A 20,460-nucleotide genomic window follows, 5' to 3' on the forward strand; every position below is an offset into this window, starting at 1 on the left:
TGAAAATAATGAGCAATAACAGAGTTTCCTGCCCAGGATAATGGCTCCATTCTGCTTTAGCTCCACTAATCCAATGACAAAAAACTCAGAGCATGGAAAAGAATGAAACTCCTCTTCATTGTCCAGGTTGAACAAACCTGGAGAGATTCTAAGGGATAGGAGCAGATATCATCAAAGGTAATCCTAGTGATTCTATAAGGACTATGAAAGAGCTTTCCTTTTAATCTTAAAAGTAGCAGAACCTCCCCAGGAAGTGGAGCAACGCATTAAAGAGAGGCTCTTAACCCACAGAGCAGTTCTAAGACTAGGAATAGCTACCATTTATTGAATGCTTATTAGATGACAGACACTTTGCTCCTCATTTTAAATGCATTTTCTTATTTAATTATCTCAACAAATAGTACCTTTTTGGCACTGCTATGATCCTATTGAAGAAATTGTGCCACAGACAGGTTGATGTATCCAAGGTCTTTTGTTGACCTATTGGAGAGTTGGATAATTATATCCAAAGACTGTTTGTCTCCAACATCCATGCTTTTAATCTCTATGGCTCTTTCCCTTAGTTCTACAGCAACATGGAGCTATGTGCACCTTATAATCCATTTATTCAGCATCACACTCAGGGACAGAATCCCTTTTGCAGTACTTGAGGTGTGTATTTGTACTTATCTAAGTAAGCTCTTTTCAATATTTCTAGTGATGGAGAGGCTGGAGTGAGAGAAGAACAAAACGAACAAAACCTCTGTTCTCATTTCACACATAATAGTTCTTGTATGAACTTGAGAGATGGGTATCATTGCAGCCATCCTATAAATGAGAAAACTGAGGCTCAGGTTGAGTAGCTGGTCCTGAGGATGCCACCTGTAAAGAGTGGGGCTGGTTCGTCTGATTTCAAAGCATAAGGTCTCTCCTTTCCACCAGCTTACCTGCCTCTGGAGAGACACTAGTAACAAGTCATTAATTCCAGTTTTACACAGTTATGCAGCAAAATTTCCTTACAGTGAACATTTTCCACATTAGGCTCGCTAAGGTAAGTAAATAGAACTAACATGTTCCTTGATATTTCCACATGTTGGGCATCAATCTTCTGCTGGAAGCAACACGAAGTCTAAGCTTTCTTCAAAGTGATAGACTTTCAAATATTTCAGGTGAGTTTACATGTTTCTCTACTACCTAGGTTCTTTTTCGGGCCCTTCTTCTCTAGTTTCCTCTATGTGTCCTCCCAGTTTTCTTCGAATATTATTTAAATCCATAGTTCTTTTTGTTCTTACATTTTTAAGCACATACAACTATACTGACATCTCACCTGTGGCTTTAAAGATAAAAAGGTCTAAGAACAGTAATCCCTGGCACTTCGTTTTCTCTGCTGCATAGGGACAGAGTTCCAAGTCCTTTGCCACTCAATTGTGTTCCTTTCAATGCCCTCTGGATTCTCAGCATTGTTCTCAGGATGTGCTACCCAGGACTGAGAAAACAGTCTAGGTGAGAACTGATCTCATGCTGAACCTGCATTTCTATTATTATAAAATACTCACTGGATATTTAGGCCATGAAGTTGAATTGCTCACAGTTTCAAATTCTTTCAACTTGTTGATGCCTCAGTTTCTTCATTTTAGAAGGAAGCAAATAGATGTTAAGAAGTCATATTGATGATTTAATGTTACTACCACATGGACCTATCTATTCGGGTTTGTACCTGTAGATTTTGCCTTTTCTGCTACTAGGGTGAATGAATCGTCCATGTTCCTAGTCAAGGGCTACACTTCTACATTTGCAGTAGATCTGATACCTTCTTGCCTACTTAAGGAAATTGCCAAAAAGGAAAACCCTAACCAACATCATTTAATCATAAAGTTTTCCATATAAATAGATGAATAAAGATCATTAAAAATAAAATTAAAAACTTTGAGAGGCAAAATTAGCTGCCCTTTTACTGGAGAACATTTTAAAGAGCTTTCTCTGTATTACATTGATGAAACTCTAAAATATAAGTCGAGGAAATCGTGAGGGGACTGGCAACACCACGCACGTTGGTGGGAATTGCAAAGAAAGTCTCCAGGCATTCTTGCTAATGAACTGAGTTACCCATTCTTTATGCATGGCTTTGTTTTTTGTCTCTTTCATTTGAGGTAACAGGTTTCTTTCTCTTAACAAGATGCCTTTGTCCATATCAGCCAGTCCCCCTCCTGCACACTTATTCTCTACAATCAACTCCGCAATATTGTTGCCCAGCGTATCTCACAGTGAGTGCTGTGGGAGCTTCCCAAGACTCTTGAACGTAATCACAACTGCCTCTATACAGGGAAGGTGTGGAGGAGGGAGAAACGTTTTTTCGGGGTGTACAGTCAATATAGAGAGCATATATGAAACATTTAGGACCCTCAACATGCTTTAAAAATCAATAGTGTGTGTGTGTGTGTGTGTGTGTGTGTGTGTTTGCATTTTAAATCTGTATTATCAAGCTAATTGGCTATACTTTTTACTTTGCTTTGTCATGAAGACCAAAGTAAGATGAGATGATCCTCCAAGGAATAGTGGGAAATTCTCTCCTTGTTTTATATTCGGTAAGCATAGCCATTCAGCTTATTCTCTCCTACGACTCACGGTCAGGCAATGTCAAGAATATAAAAAAAATTGATCCAGAGTAGAGGTAGGTAAGCAAATGCAGTGGAAGAGCTCTCAAAATCTACACCAGACCACAGGTTTCTGGTTAATATTACACTCATTTCTAAAACCTAAAGCTGAGAAGCTTCTCTTTGGAATTTGGAATTATTAGTATGAGGTAGAGAATCTGACAAAGTTTTGTGCATTTTAAAAATCTCACACGCTTGGCAGAGCTATTCCCATTCACGCTGTGTACCTTCTCCAGTTATTTTCATTTCTATAATGGTGAGCAATGAAATCATCATCATAGACAACTGTCTTTCTGGAAATGATCGGCAAGGATAGTAAGGTATCTTAGGCAGAGACTAAGAGTGTAGACTTTGAAGTGAGAAGACTTGGGTTAAGCCCTGCTTTCAACGTTTATGGTGGCTTTGCAAAATCACTTCATGAGGTACAGAGTAGTTGGCATAATATGCTACTTTCTAAATAAAGGAAGGGGTATGAATATACATACATATATGTTAAAAGAGAAGGAAAAACCCAAAACTAATGTAAATGTTTATCAATAGGGCAAAAAGAGAATGGGAGGGGTCAGAATATAGTATGACTTTAGAACCAAGTATTAATATAATTACTATCATGTAATAATGTTTGTAATATATAATATGTAATAATATTTTGCATAATTGTGGAACAAATTTAAATCAAATTCTAAAAATCCAAACTGAAAGCAAAATAAAGCAAAGTTGTAGCTTTACCATATAGTAAATATATTTTTCCTACACCGAAACTTAAAATGTAACTTAAAACATAGTAACTCATCTTTATTCCTCTGATGGGACGTATCCCAAGGACTGTATAGATGCACACACAGATGCTTATAAATGTTATTTGACAGGATAAAGTAAATAAATAATTATGCTAAGATTGTTATGAACCAATATTTTCAATGGAAGAGGAAAGAAACAAAATATAAAATCAAAGAAGTGAGTAAAAGCTTTCTAAACCTAAATGTGAATCAGAAATATCAGTATAAACTTACGATATCTTTTCTTCATTTCTGTGACAGGAAGTGTACAATTTAATGTATCAGAAAAAGAAAGCTACAAGTTGCTAAGGTCAAAAGAATTCAGGAGCCAACTCAAAAGGGTTGCCACTGGCAAAAGGTAAGACAAAGTGAGAATCAAAAATAACAATAGCTGCATGGGATTGAAACAGACGTACCTATTACAATTTGTGACTTCATAATGATAAATAAATATGCAAACAAACAACAAAATGCCAAATCTCAGGGATCATATTTGAGGGATTCTAGGGAAACAACTTGTTATTTTGAAAACTGCTAAAGGGAAGTAATCAAGCATGTATCCTCCTTTCACTGCACACGCTAGGATAACTGAATAGTTGATGAGTTAAAGTTTTTTTTTTTTTAAAGAATAATATAGTTAATAAATAAAAAAGAAATGGATTTCTGGTTCTAAAATGGTGACGTAGAAGCAAGCTGGCTTCACTGCTCCCCACAGAAAAACAAAAACAAATATAGAGCACTGAGATTATTGCCAAAAATATCTCAGAATTCAAATATGAAAATGAGACAGTTCTTAGGGCCACAGAGAAGTAAAAAAACTCTGCACAGATGGTAAGAGAATTGGACTTCCACATCTGCAGTGCCCCTCCCCCTATTCTGCCTTGCATCAAGCATGCAGAAAAATTTCCCCCAACTCATTGTTTCTACAATGAAAAAGGGAGATCAAGGTGGACAAACAGCTCTTCCCCAGCATCTTGGGTTTGCTGGCAGGAGACCTGACCCTGCCTTAACCCGTGGGAAACAGTGCAAGAGAGTGAAGGGAGAAATGTCCTTTAGGACAGCCAGAGACAAGGGGTTGGGGGGAAGTGGGGCTACTATCCACCGCTCTGGAAACTGCTGTGCAACTCAGCCAGAGAAACTAAACAACATGCTCCTGAACAGCCAACGGGTCAACAAAGAAATTAAGAAGAAAGCTTAAAAAATATCTCTTGAAACAAATTAAAATGGGAATACAGCATACCAAAATCTATGGGATATAGTAAAAGCAGAACTGGGAGGGAAGTTTATAGCAATAAATGGCAATATCAACAAAGTAGAAATACTTCAGGTAAACAACCAAACAAGACACCTCAAGGCACTAGAAAAATAAGAGCAAACAAAACCCCAAATTAATAGAAGGAAAGAAATAATAAAGATCGGAGCAGAAATAAATGAAACTGAGACTAAAATAAAATACAGAATATCAACAAAACAAAAAGTTGTTTTTTTGTTGAAAATGTAAACAAAGTTGACAAACCTTTGACTAGATTAACTAAGAAAAAAAGAAATGTGAGCTAATGTTGGGCTGAAAGGCTTTTCACCTCCTTAGTCTGTTTTGTGCTGCTATAACAGAATACCACAGACTGGGTAATTCATAACAAACAGAAGTGTATGGGCTCAAGGCTCTGGAGGCTGGGAAGTCCAAGAGCAAGGAGCAGGCATGTGGTGAGGGCTTCTTGCTACATCATAACGTGGCAGAAGAGCAGAGAGAGAGAGAAAACACACAGGTAAGAGGGGCAAACCTGCTCCCACAATAATGGCATTTGCCAGCTCATGAGGGTGGAGCCGCTATGACCTAATCACCTCTTAAAGCCCTCGCCTCCCAAAACTATCACGATGGCAATTAAATTTTAACATGAGTTTTGGAGGGGAGAACATTTGGAGGGGAGAACACTGTGGAACATTCAAACCACAGCACTCCTCATTCTGCTACCCATTTTCACATAGCCCCCCAAAACCACCTGACCCTGGCTGGTGGGGGTCCTCTGGTAGGAGATGAAGGAAGGAGCATTGTGCAACTTTGAAAGGAAAGCAATGGCAGAGGTTAAGAGGGGAAGGCAAAAGGGAAAAGGGCAGTTTTCAGGAAGCTAAATACTCCACTAAATGTCTTCCCAGAATTAAACTGCCTTATGCCTGCCATTTTCAGGGAAAGATAAACACGTTCTTTCAGCAACCACATGGCCAGGCCTCGGAGAAAATGAGTGTGTGCGACCAGCTGGATCGTGTTTGCACAAGAGGCAAAATACATCTGGTCATTAATAGTAATAACTGCTCTTTGGTTAAAAGCCACCATTTAGATATAGGAAATGTGGCAGCTGACGGCTATTGTGAGTCAGGTGACGGCATCCTATAAATTTTAATCTCATTTTTAAATGCAATTATTGGGCATCTTTTTGGTTTGAAAGCAGGGATACAAAGGCCAAGGAAATATAATTCACACTGTCAACCAATATACAATCTTATTTACATCATGGGAAAATAACTACAGGGAGATAAAACACGAAGAGATTTGCAAATCTCATGGGTCTGTATGAGACTAAGTGCAGTGAGGTATCAAATGAGAGAGAGATGTCATCTGGTTAGGAAGACTGAGAAAGTCTTCACAGAGAAAGTGGGTATGAGAGAGGCTTTTAAGAAAAAGGAGTAAGGTGGGAGGAAGTGGTAGGTTAGGGGAGAGTGTTAGAGGCAGAGAAGGGAGGGCATTTCAGTAGAGCTCTAGGGTTGGCCCCCCAAATTCAGGTTGCCCTGCTAAATTTGAATTTCAAAGAAACAAAAATATTTTTTCATATAAGTAGCGTTGACCCTTGAACAATGCAGAGATTGGGACTCCAATCCCCCATGCTGTTACAAATCCATGTATAAATTTTGATTCCCTCAAAACTTAACTACTAATAGGCTACTGTTGATCAGAAGCCTTACTGATTACCAAACCACTGAAGCCAAACCACTGATTGACATATATTCTGTATATTTATCATATACTATATTTTTACAGTAAAGTAAACTATAGAAAAGAAAATGTTATGAAAATCATAAGAGAAAATATATGTACTGTTCATTAAGTGGAACTGAATCACCACACAGGTCTTCATCCTTATTGTCTGCAAGTTGAATAGGCTGAGGAGGAGGAGGAAGAGGAGGGTCTTGCTGCCTCTGGGTGGCAGAGGCAGAAAAAGTGGAGGAGGAAGAAGGGGAGATGGGAGAGGCAGGTACCTTTATTGAAAAACCTCCACATATAAGTGCAATTCAAACCTATGTTGTTCAAGAGTCAACTGTGTATCCCATGCAATGTTTGAAACATGCTTGTGTTCAAAATGCCTTAGATACATTTAGAGAAATAAGTAGAGAATCTTAGATTCCAGAAAGAGGAATAAAAACTTAATTTGCCGGGGGTGCTGTGGAGACATTTGCTTTGCTTCTTTCATTTTGGTGTGGGAGTGAGATGATATGGTCTGTCATGCTCGGCGGGATGAATAAAATGGCAGTGACAAGAAGGAGGAAAATTAAGATAGGAAAATGGCCAGGAAGTAACAGATAGTGAGGACGTCAATCTAGGTGGTAAAAGTGGCTTGGAAATGGAGAAGACGGCTGAGATAGAGTGGAATAGAGGCAACAGACCAGCTCTCAGGGACAAAGGAGATGTGGATCCCAAAATGCCTCCAAGTTTATGTCCTATTAACTGCGGTGATGATGATTTCATTAGCACCTGGCAAAGGGGGAGGACCCAGTGTGGGGGAAATCAAATGATATGAAATAGGGGTCATTTTAGGAGCAGCTGGTGGGGAATTCAGATACAGATGCTCAGTATGCAATTAGAACTCTTCTTGTGAAACTCGCCGGTTTGGTATTTTAGATACTTAAAGCTGTTAAATTCAATGAGCTGGTCAAAGCTGGAGGAATCCCTATAGTTCACAGTTAGAGGCAAAATATGAGCCAGTGATGGAATAACAAAAAGACAGAAGAACAAGAACAATGAAAAAGTAGTGCTGGGTCTTGGAAACCCTGAAGTCCGGTCAGTTGTGACTCTTACATCATTCAAAGAAGTCAGGAGTGTAGATTGAGAACCGAGGACGGTTTTGGTAATTTTTAACAGAGCTGTTTTTAGGAAACAGCACGGATGGGGGTCTTGGTGCTGCAGACTAAGGAGTAAACGGGTGGTCGGAGGAAACCAAAGCTGTGAGAAAACTGGGACCTGAAGAGAAAACTAAAGGGAGGAAGTCCACAGAGGAGGAACGCTGAAGGTTTAAAGTAAAAGAGGGGAGCCAAGTCTGAAAAGAGGGTGCAGCAATAAGATGAAATAGATACATGGAGAGATTAGCCTTAGAAAGAAGAGCAACATCTTCCTCAGAGTAAAATGGCAGGAAGGGAGGAAAGACAGAAGAATTTTAAGGATCTGATGTGTGACCTTGAGGGAGCTGACGTTGACAGTGTCCAGTTTTGGGTAAGAAAGAAAAATGACATAATGTGCTTTGGGAGGACCAGGGTGGAGAGCTCCTGGGACGTGGAATAAAGTCTCGGGCTCCTAACACAACTTACTGCACATCCCGGACATCCTTTATTTAGACGCTAGCTAAATGAAAGAGGAAGTCGTAGTGGTGGCTGGGTGACTCCTCAGTGTAATGCATTTTGTCACAGGAGGGAGGACCCATAAGGAAGGATATCTCTCCTGTGTGTTGGATTATCTGTCATAGTAACCTGGTTCGTCCAGAAGTACCGGTCCCCGTCAGAGACCATTCTGTTATTTTAGAGCGTCTACAGGACTGAGTGCCGTCCCTCTGCTGGAAAGTATGATTTGACATAGTTCACAAAAATAGAAAATAACTCACTCTATTCTTACACCTTCATATAAATTAAGTTACAGCACCCCATATTGAGTTTGAATATAGCAAAGTTTTGTTTTAGTTCAATGATGCACTCTTAGGATTATGGAATTCCTGGCCAAAGGGGCTTTTCGATGCATTCATAAAATCTCACTGATCCCACTGTTGCTAAAACCTATGCATGAATGCCTGGTCTCATTCACAACGACTATTAGCTGGACTTACGAAAGGAACACGGCAAGGAGTTTCATTCTTTTAATTACTCATTTCTAAAATAAGTACAGCTATAAATAGGCCAATACATATGTTATGTGATGAGGATTTTCCAGATATGTGTGGTTAGAAAGTGAAAAATGGCAGTTATTCTCAAAAAGGCTCTTACAAAGAAAAAAAAAAGTACAGGCTGTCATTTCTTTCTTTCTTTCTTTCTTTTTTTTCCTTTTTTTGAGACAGAGTCTCGCTCTGTTGCTGGGCTACAGTGCCGTGGCATCAGCCTAGCTCACAGCAACCTCAGACTCCTGGGCTCAAGCCTCCCAAGTAGCTGGGACCACAGGCATGCGTCACCATGCCCGATTACTTTTTTCTATAGAGATTTTTTAGCTGTCTAAATCATGTCTTTCTATTTTTAGTAGAGACGGGGTCTCGCTCTTGCTCAGGCTGGACTTGAACTCCTGACCTCAAGCGATCCGCCCACCTCGGCCTCCCAGAGTGCTAGGATGACAGGCGTGAGCCACCGCGCCCGGCCCAGGCTGTCATTTCTAAGACTAGGAAATGTTACACCAGAAGAATTAAAATGGACACACCTTAATACACAGGATCACGGAAGCAATGGCATTTAGGTTTACAAGGGAACTTAAGGATAATTTTGTTCAATCCCTTTCCTTTAAGGATGGGGGACAGAAGCTCAGCAAGACCACATGACTTAACGAAGGGCACACAGTAGCAAGGCCACAGAGCTCCTGACTCACAGTTCCAGATGCTTCCACTCTGGCACAGTGGCAAATGTCCACCAAGCTTCAGGAAAATTATTCTCAGGGCCAGAATAGTGAGTGTACGACACATTCTAGACACTCAATGAGTATTCTTAATTGGATAGCTTTATCTCTGCTCTAATCATTGATATCCCTGGGAGTTAGAAAATCACTCCCATTATACAGATTTTCCAGTACCTAATAAGGCTGTATAAGGCACAATTATTATAGAAAAATATAATTCAAGACTTACTCTAAGATCTTCCCAATGATGAGTTAAGGGCTATTAGCACCTTACTGAAGATGATTAACACTAAAACTCACAAATTTACATAATTCTTTCGAGGTCAAGCAATCAGAAAACTGTGGAGTTCAAGCCCAACTTTGGTCCTCTGACTCCAGATCTCATCCTTTCTCTGCTCTACCTTATGGTCTTTCCAGGATGTTTATTACTATAAGCTCTAAGGCAAAGAAAACCAAGCCTGAGAGGGAAGAGAAAGTGGAGAAGACAAGGAAGGAGGAAGGGTAAATATCTGACTGGTGTGAGGATCTTCTGGAGAAGACTGGTGTCACAGAGATTAGAGAGCCCAGATGACAAATGAATGGCTTGTGTTTCTCTTTGGAAGGTCATTGCTTGCTTGTAGGCTACAAGCTGCAAGGATCTGAGTTGGCTCAAAAGAGAAGAAAGCAACATTGTACAACTTGGAAGAAGGTGTTGACCTCTAAGTGCATTTGAAATGCGGTGGAGTGAAAAAAGCATAAGCATGGGAATCAGGATACAAGGATTTTAGTCCCAATCTTGCCATTACCTTTTCATGCCCTTAGATAAAGCGCTTCCCTCCTTTGTGACTTAGTTTACCCAGCTATAAAATGACATATGTTTAATGTCATGGTTCTCAAAGTATTTTTCTTGCTCTGTATCATTCTCATTGGTAGAGACTGCCAATAATTTGGGAAATGACTGAAGTGGGACCCTGTAAACTGACAATGCAAACCACATTCTTAGTTGCAAAAAACAACTTTTTATACATTCTTGACTAATGCATATATTTACACATGTAGTGGTTGATTAGCCTGTTAAGTCAGGTCATGGGATATTCTCGTGGAATGCTTCAGACAATCATTCATCCCTTTATACATTGGGCATATCTCCACAGAGGTTACACAGGTAACAGGAAAATTATGATTTCCAGTGCATGACTCATCACTAATGATCAACCTCTGATCTTGGATTAGTAGATTTTGCCTGTAATAATTATTAATAGACTCAAGGGAACTGCTAGTTTATTTTACCATTTTTCTGAGAGACATTTGGTTCAGAAATTAACTGCAGTTACAAGCTCTTGGGGTACTGAAAGAATGGAAAAGTTCCAAAGATCATTTTGCCAAGATCAACTGATGCTATGTTGCTGTGCAAATGAAGACCAAAGCTACAATGAAATAACCAACCTCTAGGTTAAGAGTAGAAGTTTTATCACAGATCTATTTTCACTCGCACATTGGTTTGCAGTATTGGTGAATTACAGACATTCATTGTAATATTTTGGCCTGGAACCAGAGTTTGAACTTGGTGTTCCTGGTACACAGAAAGACATCAGGGGGCTTACGAACACTCTAAAATGGTGGGGAAATTTGGGTCTTATATGAGTTTGTGGATATATAGCTTTCATTTGTTTCTCAAAAGGTAACACCAAAGGCTAAAGCACCACCATTCTACATATCCTATAATAACAGATCACAGTTATTTCCTTCATAAAACTGAAAGCTAATTTTGAAACATTGCCTAAAATTTCTAATAAGCCCTTAACTACATAAGGGTTAATAACAGACCTCCATAAGTGTATGATACATCTATATATTCTCCTACTTGCTTCTCTCCCCTCTGCCCACTTCCAAAAGTAGAAAATAAAACAACAACAAAAACAGCAGTAAAGCATGCAACGTAAAGCCACTCACCGGAGTCCATAGAGAACCGTTCCGTCAGGATGCAGTCGGATCATTCGGTTTTTCACTGTGACTCCATGCACAAACGATTTCTTGTCATTCAGAAAGTAGGTGTCTGGTACCCAGAGTTGGTCAGCTACCCTATTGTCTAGGGTAAGGTTCAGTGGGATTCCGGAATAAGAAAGCCTTTTGTCTTTCCAAGACTGCTGGAAATACATGGTGAGTGTATAATCCTGTGAAATAAAGGAAGCCAAAAAAAGAATGTTACTATCATTATCATCTAAGGCTTATTGTTAAGAAACTGATAGCATGTGGTATTGTGGATGCCCAGAGACCTACTGCCCTGATGTTCTCTACAAGATTACATTTGAATGTATTGAAATTTGCACCTCCAATAATAGGGCAACCAATAGGTGAGAAGTCCCCGAGCAATATTTGAATGTGTGCATACACATGTCCATCAATATAGAACAAATGCATGTAATAGAATTTTAAGGTTTGATGTTTAAAAAAATGATATCATAGGGAAGGTAATAAAAGGAAATTACACAAACAGATCCATGTTCACAAAAATTCACCTCTGGATATTATATTTATAGTTCTAGTTTGGAGAGGAATGTTTCCTAAATAATAATTAAAACTGGATGCACTTAAAAAGAGAGGGTGTTTTTCAAATTTAAAATGCTTTTTGAGTAAGTATTGCTCTGTTTGACTGACAAAGGTTATCAATTGCCACTATCTATATCTTTCTAGAGAATTACAACTTATCTATAGGTCTTGAAAAGTAACTATAAAACACATGTAGATGGAGATGTTTATTTGGCCTGGAGACTACATCAGTGGTGGAATTACTCAACAATTTCTCATTCCTGCTTTGTTTCAGGAATTGGTTTGAGTCGAGAGGTGGAAAAACCTGAGGGTTTGTTTGCTCACCTTCTGCAAAAGGCTACTGAGGACTCTTTTCCCGTTTGGTCTACACGGGTTTCCTCTGGCAGTTAGACAGGTTTGGGCTCCATATAAATGGATCAAGCTACAGGGGAGGGATGTGATGATTATCTTAGCACTTTAGTTGTCTGTTTTTAAAGAACGCTATTAATGCCAAGTAAAATTGTCCATTAAAGGAAGATAAAGTGGAAGCAGTAAAATCACAAAGTCTTTAAGCTGTGAATCTCAACGTAATAAACACAGAAGGTTCACTTTTTCTTCTCAAGCACATTGCATGTCAGTGGCGATTTTGTGAATACCTTAGCGACTATTAAGAAAAGACTGTGGGCCGGGCGCGGTGGCTCACGCCTGTAATCCTAGCTCTCTGGGAGGCCGAGGTGGGCGGATCGTTTGAGCTCAGGAGTTCGAGACCAGCCTGAGCAAGAGCGAGACCCCATCTCTACTAAAAATAGAAAGAAATTATATGGACAACTAAAATATATATATACAAAAAATTAGCCGGGCATGGTGGTGCATGCCTGTAGTCCCAGCTACTCGGGAGGCTGAGGCAGTAGGATCGCTTAAGGCCAGGAGTTTGAGGTTGCTGTGAGCTGGGCTGACGCCACGGCACTCACTCTAGCCTGGGCAACAGAGTGAGACTCTGTCTCAAAAAAAAAAAAAAAAAAAAAAAAAGAAAAGACTGTGTAACTCCTGCACGAGGTCCATGTGCTGCCACTGTTATATGCACCACTGGCTGAGAAACAGTGACTCATGCCTTACATCCGGGCAAAGTGCATTTCAGCCAGACCTCCAAACGGATATATAAATGCATAACTAATGGTGCAAAGCATACTGTCTGGGGGATGGGGACACTTGTTATTCTGGCTTGGGCAATGCAAAAGCAATATATGTAACCAAAATGTTTGTACCCCCATAATATTCTGAAATTTAAAAAAAGAAAATAAATGCAAAATAAATAAATAGATAAATAAATGCATTTCTGAAAAATCCTAAAAGGAAAGCACTGCCCATTATGGATAATGACTTGAAGTGTCTTTTAACCGTTATATTCAAGAATGTTTATACTGTTTACTCAGTAACCATCTTGCAGTAATTCAAAGGCACTCTTTTCTGTTCAATGGCAAGGATATTTGCTCTTTACTATTGATCATTACAACATCCTTTTAACAGTCTAAAAACCCCCTTCTACTATACCCTCACATAAATAAAAAAAAAAAAAAAAAAAAGAATACACAGGGTTCTACACAATTCTCTTCTCATTTGCTACCATTCTAATCTGTATCCTCTTCAAGTTCTTAACATTATGACTTTTTGGAGGTAAATGAATTGGGTAGATTATGGGTCTTAGATTCCAAAATAGCTTGATTCTAATCTGTACCACATGAAGAACTGTGTAACCATAAGCAACTAACATAACCTCTTGCACTTCAGATGCCTTGATTTAGCCATTCCACAATGTACACATATTTCAAAACATCATGTCGCACACTATAAAAACATATAATTTTTATTTGTCAATTAAAAAATGCAAAATAATACTATAATAATAAATACTACACTTAAAATGTGAGTTTGCAGTAAGTAAACAATGGAAAGTAGAAAGGAGAAAATAATGTAAACGAGTGATTCCTGGTTAGGGGTGTGTGTGTGTGTGTGTGTGTGTGTAGACTTTTCCCCTTCACTCTTTGGAAACTGTTTTGTTTCCTGTAGAGAAAGCTCTATGCCATGTGGGGAGATCTTTGTTATGCACAACTCATTCTGTGTTTAATAAACATTGAATAAAAATCACATCATGGCTCTAAATTAAAGCAGTAACTTAATTTGCAATAAGTAGCAATCCAATGAGAATTTATATATGTTAGTATGTTTCATCTGGAAGTGGGTGATATGGGACAAGTACCCTTCAAACCTCTTCTTTTAATGCATTTCTAGGGTTAGTAGCCTAATCAAGGACCTGACTTTATGATAAACGAAAATATGGACATATGAAATTGATAACCTTAATAAAATGTTTTTGAAGATAATGATAATTATGGTGATAATGATGAACATCATGGAAAAACCTAAAATTCAGCAATTTCTCTTTTTTCTACTATCTACATTACACCACACGCATGACAATAATCCCTGCCTCCTGTGGCACGCTCCGCGCTCCGTGGTTCTCACGACCCTCTCACATGTATTATCGGACTGTGTTTCACAGCAACATTGTGAGACAGGAAAATTCTCCAGGACAGAATTTATGATTTACATAACAGAGAAACTATTTACTGTATTTTAAACAAATTACTATCATTATCTATACATTAATCTAAACGTTAACAGTGACATCTGAATATAATAAAGCATAAGGCTTTATTTTCGTGAATCCTATTTTTAGATGAAAAAGAAAGGCTTGAAATTGCTGTATTTTGTTCTCTCATATGATAAGTTTCCCACTAATTCTTCATCGGTCCAAAGAGCAAGCACTCCAGAGAGGATGGAAAATTTTTCAGAAAAAAAATTAATGCTCTTTGGCCAAGAGCATTAAAATCATTTTTCTTGCAGGTGTACTTACAAATGTTCAACCAGCTTTCCTAAGTGTGCATGTTACTCCTTGAGAGGAAGTGGGATATATATATTTAGAAGCTATGGGCCACAGGGGATTCTTTGACACTGAGGTAAATTAATGGGATTAATGAGTGTGAGATTGTTAATGAAATTAGTCAGGCCAATTCAGGCATGGGACAATTTGATTCATTGAGGAAAGGCAAGATAGGCCGTACCCAATCAGTAGTGCTCAATGAAACTCCAAAACAACATGCTTTTTACATCTAGAAATGATTAAAGGTACAGTACAAGAAAATAATTATATTAAATAAAAGTCATTTTTTTGGAGAATAAAGGTAACATTCTTCTTAGATCTGTAGTTTTAAACTCAGGGTGATTTTCCCCTCCCAGGGTACATTTAACCATGTCCAAAGACAGCTGTGGTTGTCACAACTGGGAATAGCGGCCCAGGTGCCACCAGCGCTACAGTTAGAGGCCTGGGGTGCTCCTCAACCCACCACAATGCGCAGCACAGCTGCCCACAACGAAGAATCACGTCCTTCAAAATGTCAACAGTGCCAAGGTTAAGAAACCCTGCCTTACATGAAAATATCCTTCTTTTTATTATCAGTAAAATAGTTCAAAATTTCTATCATTATTTATCATGAAAAATATGTATCTCAAAATCTTTACCCAGAGCTTTTAACATATCCCTCAAAACTCTGTGTTACGGAATGCTAACATAAGACGGTTTATAATTTGCTATGTTACCATACGAAATCATTTGATAAAATCCGTTAATTAACTAGCACTGGAATAGGAAAAAGTTACGTGTTGTAGGCAAATATACTGATGTATGCATTTTACCAGAACTGGCTTTAAGAAGACTAAAGTGGGCTGGAAAAGTGGGAGTCCCTTATCAACTGGGATCTGCACGTCTCAGACTATGTTAGCAGAGAGATAATATATTGCTTTAACATCTAGTAATATGGCATCCACTCACAAGGATCATACAAGCAATCCTTCCTTTTCAGACTATTCTCAAGAAATATATATATTATATATGAAAGAACCAAGGCTCTTGATCACATTCCATTGCCTTGTAGCCATCTTCCTGTGTGAAGTTCCCTTCCCTTCAAGCACTCAGAGAACTCAGAGTGGTTCCACTTTTCTTCACTGGAATCTGCCTAAGGAAGTAGACGAGCTTATTGAGTAGGAGGGTATCAGTTTAATAAGTTCTTGCATTAAGCTAAAGCACAAATAAGTCAAGGCTGACTTGACACAACACTGAAGGGAGGATGGAGAAGAGGAAAAACGTGCGAGATGTTTGGTGACCTTTTAGTATGAGAGGTTAGGGAGAAGGGGGCATCGAGGATGGCTGCTGGGTTTCTGATCCGAATAGGTAGAGGGATTGCAATAAGAAGAATTGACGCTTGGGGGCTGAAGATGACTAATGAGTTTCAGGTGGGATGGGGCAAGCACGCAGAGGTGCCGAGCAAGTAGTTCCGGGTCAGAGCACAGGAAGCCGGGGCTCCGGAGAAACGCAGCCACGTGAGTCATGAGTGACAGCTGCTGTCGTGGGAACGAATCAGCTCACCCTGGAGAAGCACAAGGTGAGAAGAGGATAGAACCCCTGGGAGATGCGATTCCAGGATTAGTCACTCGCTCCTTTGAGCTCCCACAACACACCTCTGCTTTGATGGTGGCGCTTATCCTATCGTTTTGCAATGATTTCTCAGTCCCACCAGATTCTGAGCTCCCCATGGGCCAAGGTTTTTATTTGGGACCCAGCAGAGTGCACAGTGAGTGGATAGGAGATGATCAAATGTATCAGTTGAATGTGAATTAAGTAGTGCTGTGTGTTTGGGGCACTTAATATCATCACTGAGTGCGTTAGTGCTGAGTCATCTTACTGCATTTCAATGTTCTGAAAAAATTGGTTATTCTTAGATAACATAGATGAGGACTTTCAAATAGCTAAAATAATTAATAATCCAGAATTTCTATTCTATAACGACTCAAGATAAATAGGTCCATAATTCCTTCTAATGCATAAGATGATAAAAGGATATGGAGTTTAAAACAAACTTGCTCTTTAGGACTGAATTAAGAGTAACTTTATATGAAATATTAATAGATAAATTTTGATTTATATTAAATGAAATTTTATTGATAGTTCCAGCAATTACCTCATCCACTTGGAAGTATAAGGGTATTTATACTAACGCTTTAAAAATGGATCTCTACTCAGCAAAATTTTGAGGCTCGTTTAAGAGTTAGTAAATATTCAAAACAATCAAATATTAAATTGATGATTAATTCATCCAGAGAATGATTCATAAACTTCACTGACACATAAAACCACATGATGGCTTATGACACATTAGGTTTTTTTTAAGTTCCTTAATTTCAGAGATTCATAGAAAATTAGTGTTTCCATTTTTCTCAATATCAAAAAAGAGCAGAAATAAAATCAGATGCATAGAATATCTAATGGAATATTCAGAATGTTGGGATTTGGACTGACCACCCTGCGTTGGACTATGAATATATGACCAGAATGGGGATTGGGATGTGGTATTCATGGCAACCCAAGGCAGCCAAGCTAGTTATGAAGTGAGATAAGCTGAGAAAGGATATGAGAACCAGAATTAAATTAAGATTCTATCAAAACCCACACTACTTAGAGAGATAAAAAATTTCATGTCTCATTTTCTAGCCTGGAAAGCCAGTTTTCTCTTGTGATTTGTGATCTTGCAATGTGTACAGACCTTAAAAGGGAGCAGTCTATAGCAAGAATTCTAGGTCTGGTACTGTTTTGTTGGAGGAGAATTAGGTTTTAGCAACTCTCAGCTTAAAATACATAGGATAGTAAAGGAGGGATTAATATGGGCTACATAATATCCCATATCCCTCTCAAGAATCAAGTAGTTCTGATATCTCTTAGAGCTTAGTTACCTTCCCAGGAAGGAATCCACTGGGCACATTCAGAAACCTTAATTTTAGACTTTCTAACAGGAAGATGGATTTTTATCAAACTATCCATCAAATTATCATGCTAAAGAGATTATGGGTAATGGCCTCTGGGGAGTCCTGGGGAACTCTCAGGTTAGAATGGGCAGCGAAATCATAATGTCTGCAGGTCAGCTTTACCATGTTCACCCTCTTGCTCTTGCACCATCTTTTCTCTTCTGTGTGCATTTTGTATTTTTAACAATTTATTACTTGGAGACAATCACCGTTAACATATTGGTGGCCTTCTGACCCCTCCTCTCTCTCTCTCTACTTTTTTAAAAAATAAGATCATTCTCTATGCACTACTTTTTATTACACGAGTTGTTACCTTTTGTCCAGCTGTGCATTTATTCACTTATTTGCTTATTGCTTATCCCCTCTCCTCCTCCATTCTATTTTCTGTCACTGACAAATTAATAATTTGAAAGGCAACTTTTTACATGTTTTCTCATGCCCATAAAATTATATAGGAACATATATACATAGACTGGGCTTTGGCCATTGTTTTAAAAAATAGTATTTTATATTCACTTCTGTAAATCTTTCTTTTCATAAATATACAGCACAGAAATCCCTCCAAATCAATGGGTGAAAATATAACTCATTCTACTTGATGCTACATAGTATACTATGGTATAAATATACTGTTAATTATTTAATCATTATCCTATTAATGATCATTGAAATTATTTTAGGTATTTTTACAACTAAAATAATGCTGAAATCTCTCTCTCTGTATATATATATATATATATATATATACGCACATATATACACATATATGATTCTCATATTCTTTCTCAGCTTAGCTTGCTTCATAAATAGCCTGGCTTTCTTGGATTGTTATGCACACCCACGGTGCATATAAAATAAACACCAAAATGTGTGTGTGTATGTGTAAGCACAAGTATTGGTGCTTTATAACATCTTTTGTATGATGCTATGCTCTTACTAAAGTAAGTAAAAATAAAACCATGGTTTCTTTGGAACCATCATTTTCTAAATACTAAACTAAGTCCAAATGTATAAAAATAATCAAGTAAGACCTTAAATTCAGGTTTACAGAACCAAAGAGCTACATAAATATCCATATTGGCCATCTCCAGTCTGTTCAAACTGTTATTGGTCCTTGATGGGGTCTGGCTAGACAGAAAGTGCCTTGGCAGACACTGCTGGAGAGAAGGACTTTGGCAACTTTATACCACATAATGAGAAAAAGAAAAGAAAAAGAAAACTCTAGAAATTTCTTTGTGAGTGGAGAAAAATGGTTTGTGAATTCTAAAGCTAACAATTCTGATAAATTTAATAGCTTTATAGTCATCCTTGTGCCTGTACCAAACACACATCTAAGTCCATTAAGGATATAGACTAGACCCAGCTAGGGATAAAATCTTTATGCTTCACTGTGCAAAACAAACTGAGCTATTAACTAAGTCTTTGGCTAAAATAGACAGTCAGTGTAATAATGAGAAGCAGCATTAGGAATTGGGATACTTGAAATCTAATTTAAAGACTCATTGTTTATTAATCCTGTGATTTTTGGAGTAAATCTGTCAACGACTCCGAAACTCAATTTCCTCATTTGTGTGATGGGTAGGGCCACTATTAATTGAAAATATAATATAATTGATACATCAAATATGATATAATTGAAAGACTGTATGTAATAGTCCTAAAAATCTTTAAAAACTATAATTGAATAAATAAGAAAAACCAAGTTGCTTAAAGCATGTTATGGAAGAATGAAATGCTTAATCTATATTTCCATTCTCTTTGGCTTAGTTATCAATTTTACTCCCCCCCCCACACCAAATACTTAATGAGAGCTGCCTGTTACTAAATGTTTAACTATATGAGCAGGACTTTACAGGTGCTTTCCATATGTTATATTATTTAAACCTCACAGCCACTCTATGAAGTTGGAATTAATGTTTCCTTCTTATAGCTGAGACTCTGAGTTTAAGGGATGCTGAAAGTGACTCTGCTCAAAAATGTCAAGAGCTGTGATTTGAACCCTGGTCTGTCTGACTCCAAAGCCAAAGTTCTTTCCACTGTATCACATAACAAGCAATGGCTTAAGCACATACCACAAGCACAAAAGGTTTTCCTTCTAGGACCTGGCTTTTATCTCTTGCCCAAGGCTTACTTCTGCCTTGCTTTTTTATGGATGCCAATTAATCATTAACATTCAGTTCTAGTGTAGATTTTTTGGTCCTCTCTGATGTTATATCCATAAATTCTCCTTCATTAGCAGGGGATGGTAATGAACGCTGCTGCCATGCTCTTATCTCTGTGCCATGGACATCCCCACGGAATGCTAAACGCAATCAATTGTTCATCGCTGCCTTGGACAATTCTTCAGATGTTAGCTGAGGGAAAGCCAACATTTTTGTTCCATCATAATCCTCGAGGAGCACAGGGAGTAGAATAATTTTCTTTTGGTAGGATGGCTTTTACATTCCAAAGCCTGCCAAAGTATTTTACCACTTCCAAGTAAAAGCCTCATTAATCATTAGTTATGGTAGCAACTATATTTCCCTTGCTGGAAATTATTTCTAAGTGACAGTAAGATGAAAGGCAAATATCTTAAGTGCCTAGAGGCTAAGGATCTCTTAATTTAGATGGGGTGTACGTGACACTCTAGGGGACGTGGATGAGCATAAACTGATTGAGGGAAGGGGCTGCAGCGCTTTACTTCTATGCCCCTGGCACCAGGCTCATGAGCTATCCCCGGCCCAGCCTAGGTTATGCCCACACATCTTTAAATCTGGTCCTCCATTTCTAC

General features: G+C 38.4%; 1 protein-coding gene across 2 annotated transcripts in view; it reads right to left on the reverse strand.

Moving 5' to 3' along the window:
* The window catches only part of GABRB1 (gamma-aminobutyric acid type A receptor subunit beta1), a 270,612-nt gene that overhangs the window by 157,967 nt on the left and 92,185 nt on the right, over window positions 1–20,460 (reverse strand). For both annotated transcript variants that reach the window (XM_069457339.1, XM_069457340.1), the window contains exon 4: window positions 11,199–11,419. In XM_069457339.1, coding sequence (XP_069313440.1) covers window positions 11,199–11,419 — 221 coding nt within the window. The remainder of the gene's footprint in view (window positions 1–11,198; window positions 11,420–20,460) is intronic.

Source organism: Eulemur rufifrons, chromosome 24 (assembly GCF_041146395.1).
Source record: "Eulemur rufifrons isolate Redbay chromosome 24, OSU_ERuf_1, whole genome shotgun sequence".
Taxonomy (NCBI): Eukaryota; Metazoa; Chordata; class Mammalia; order Primates; family Lemuridae; genus Eulemur; species Eulemur rufifrons.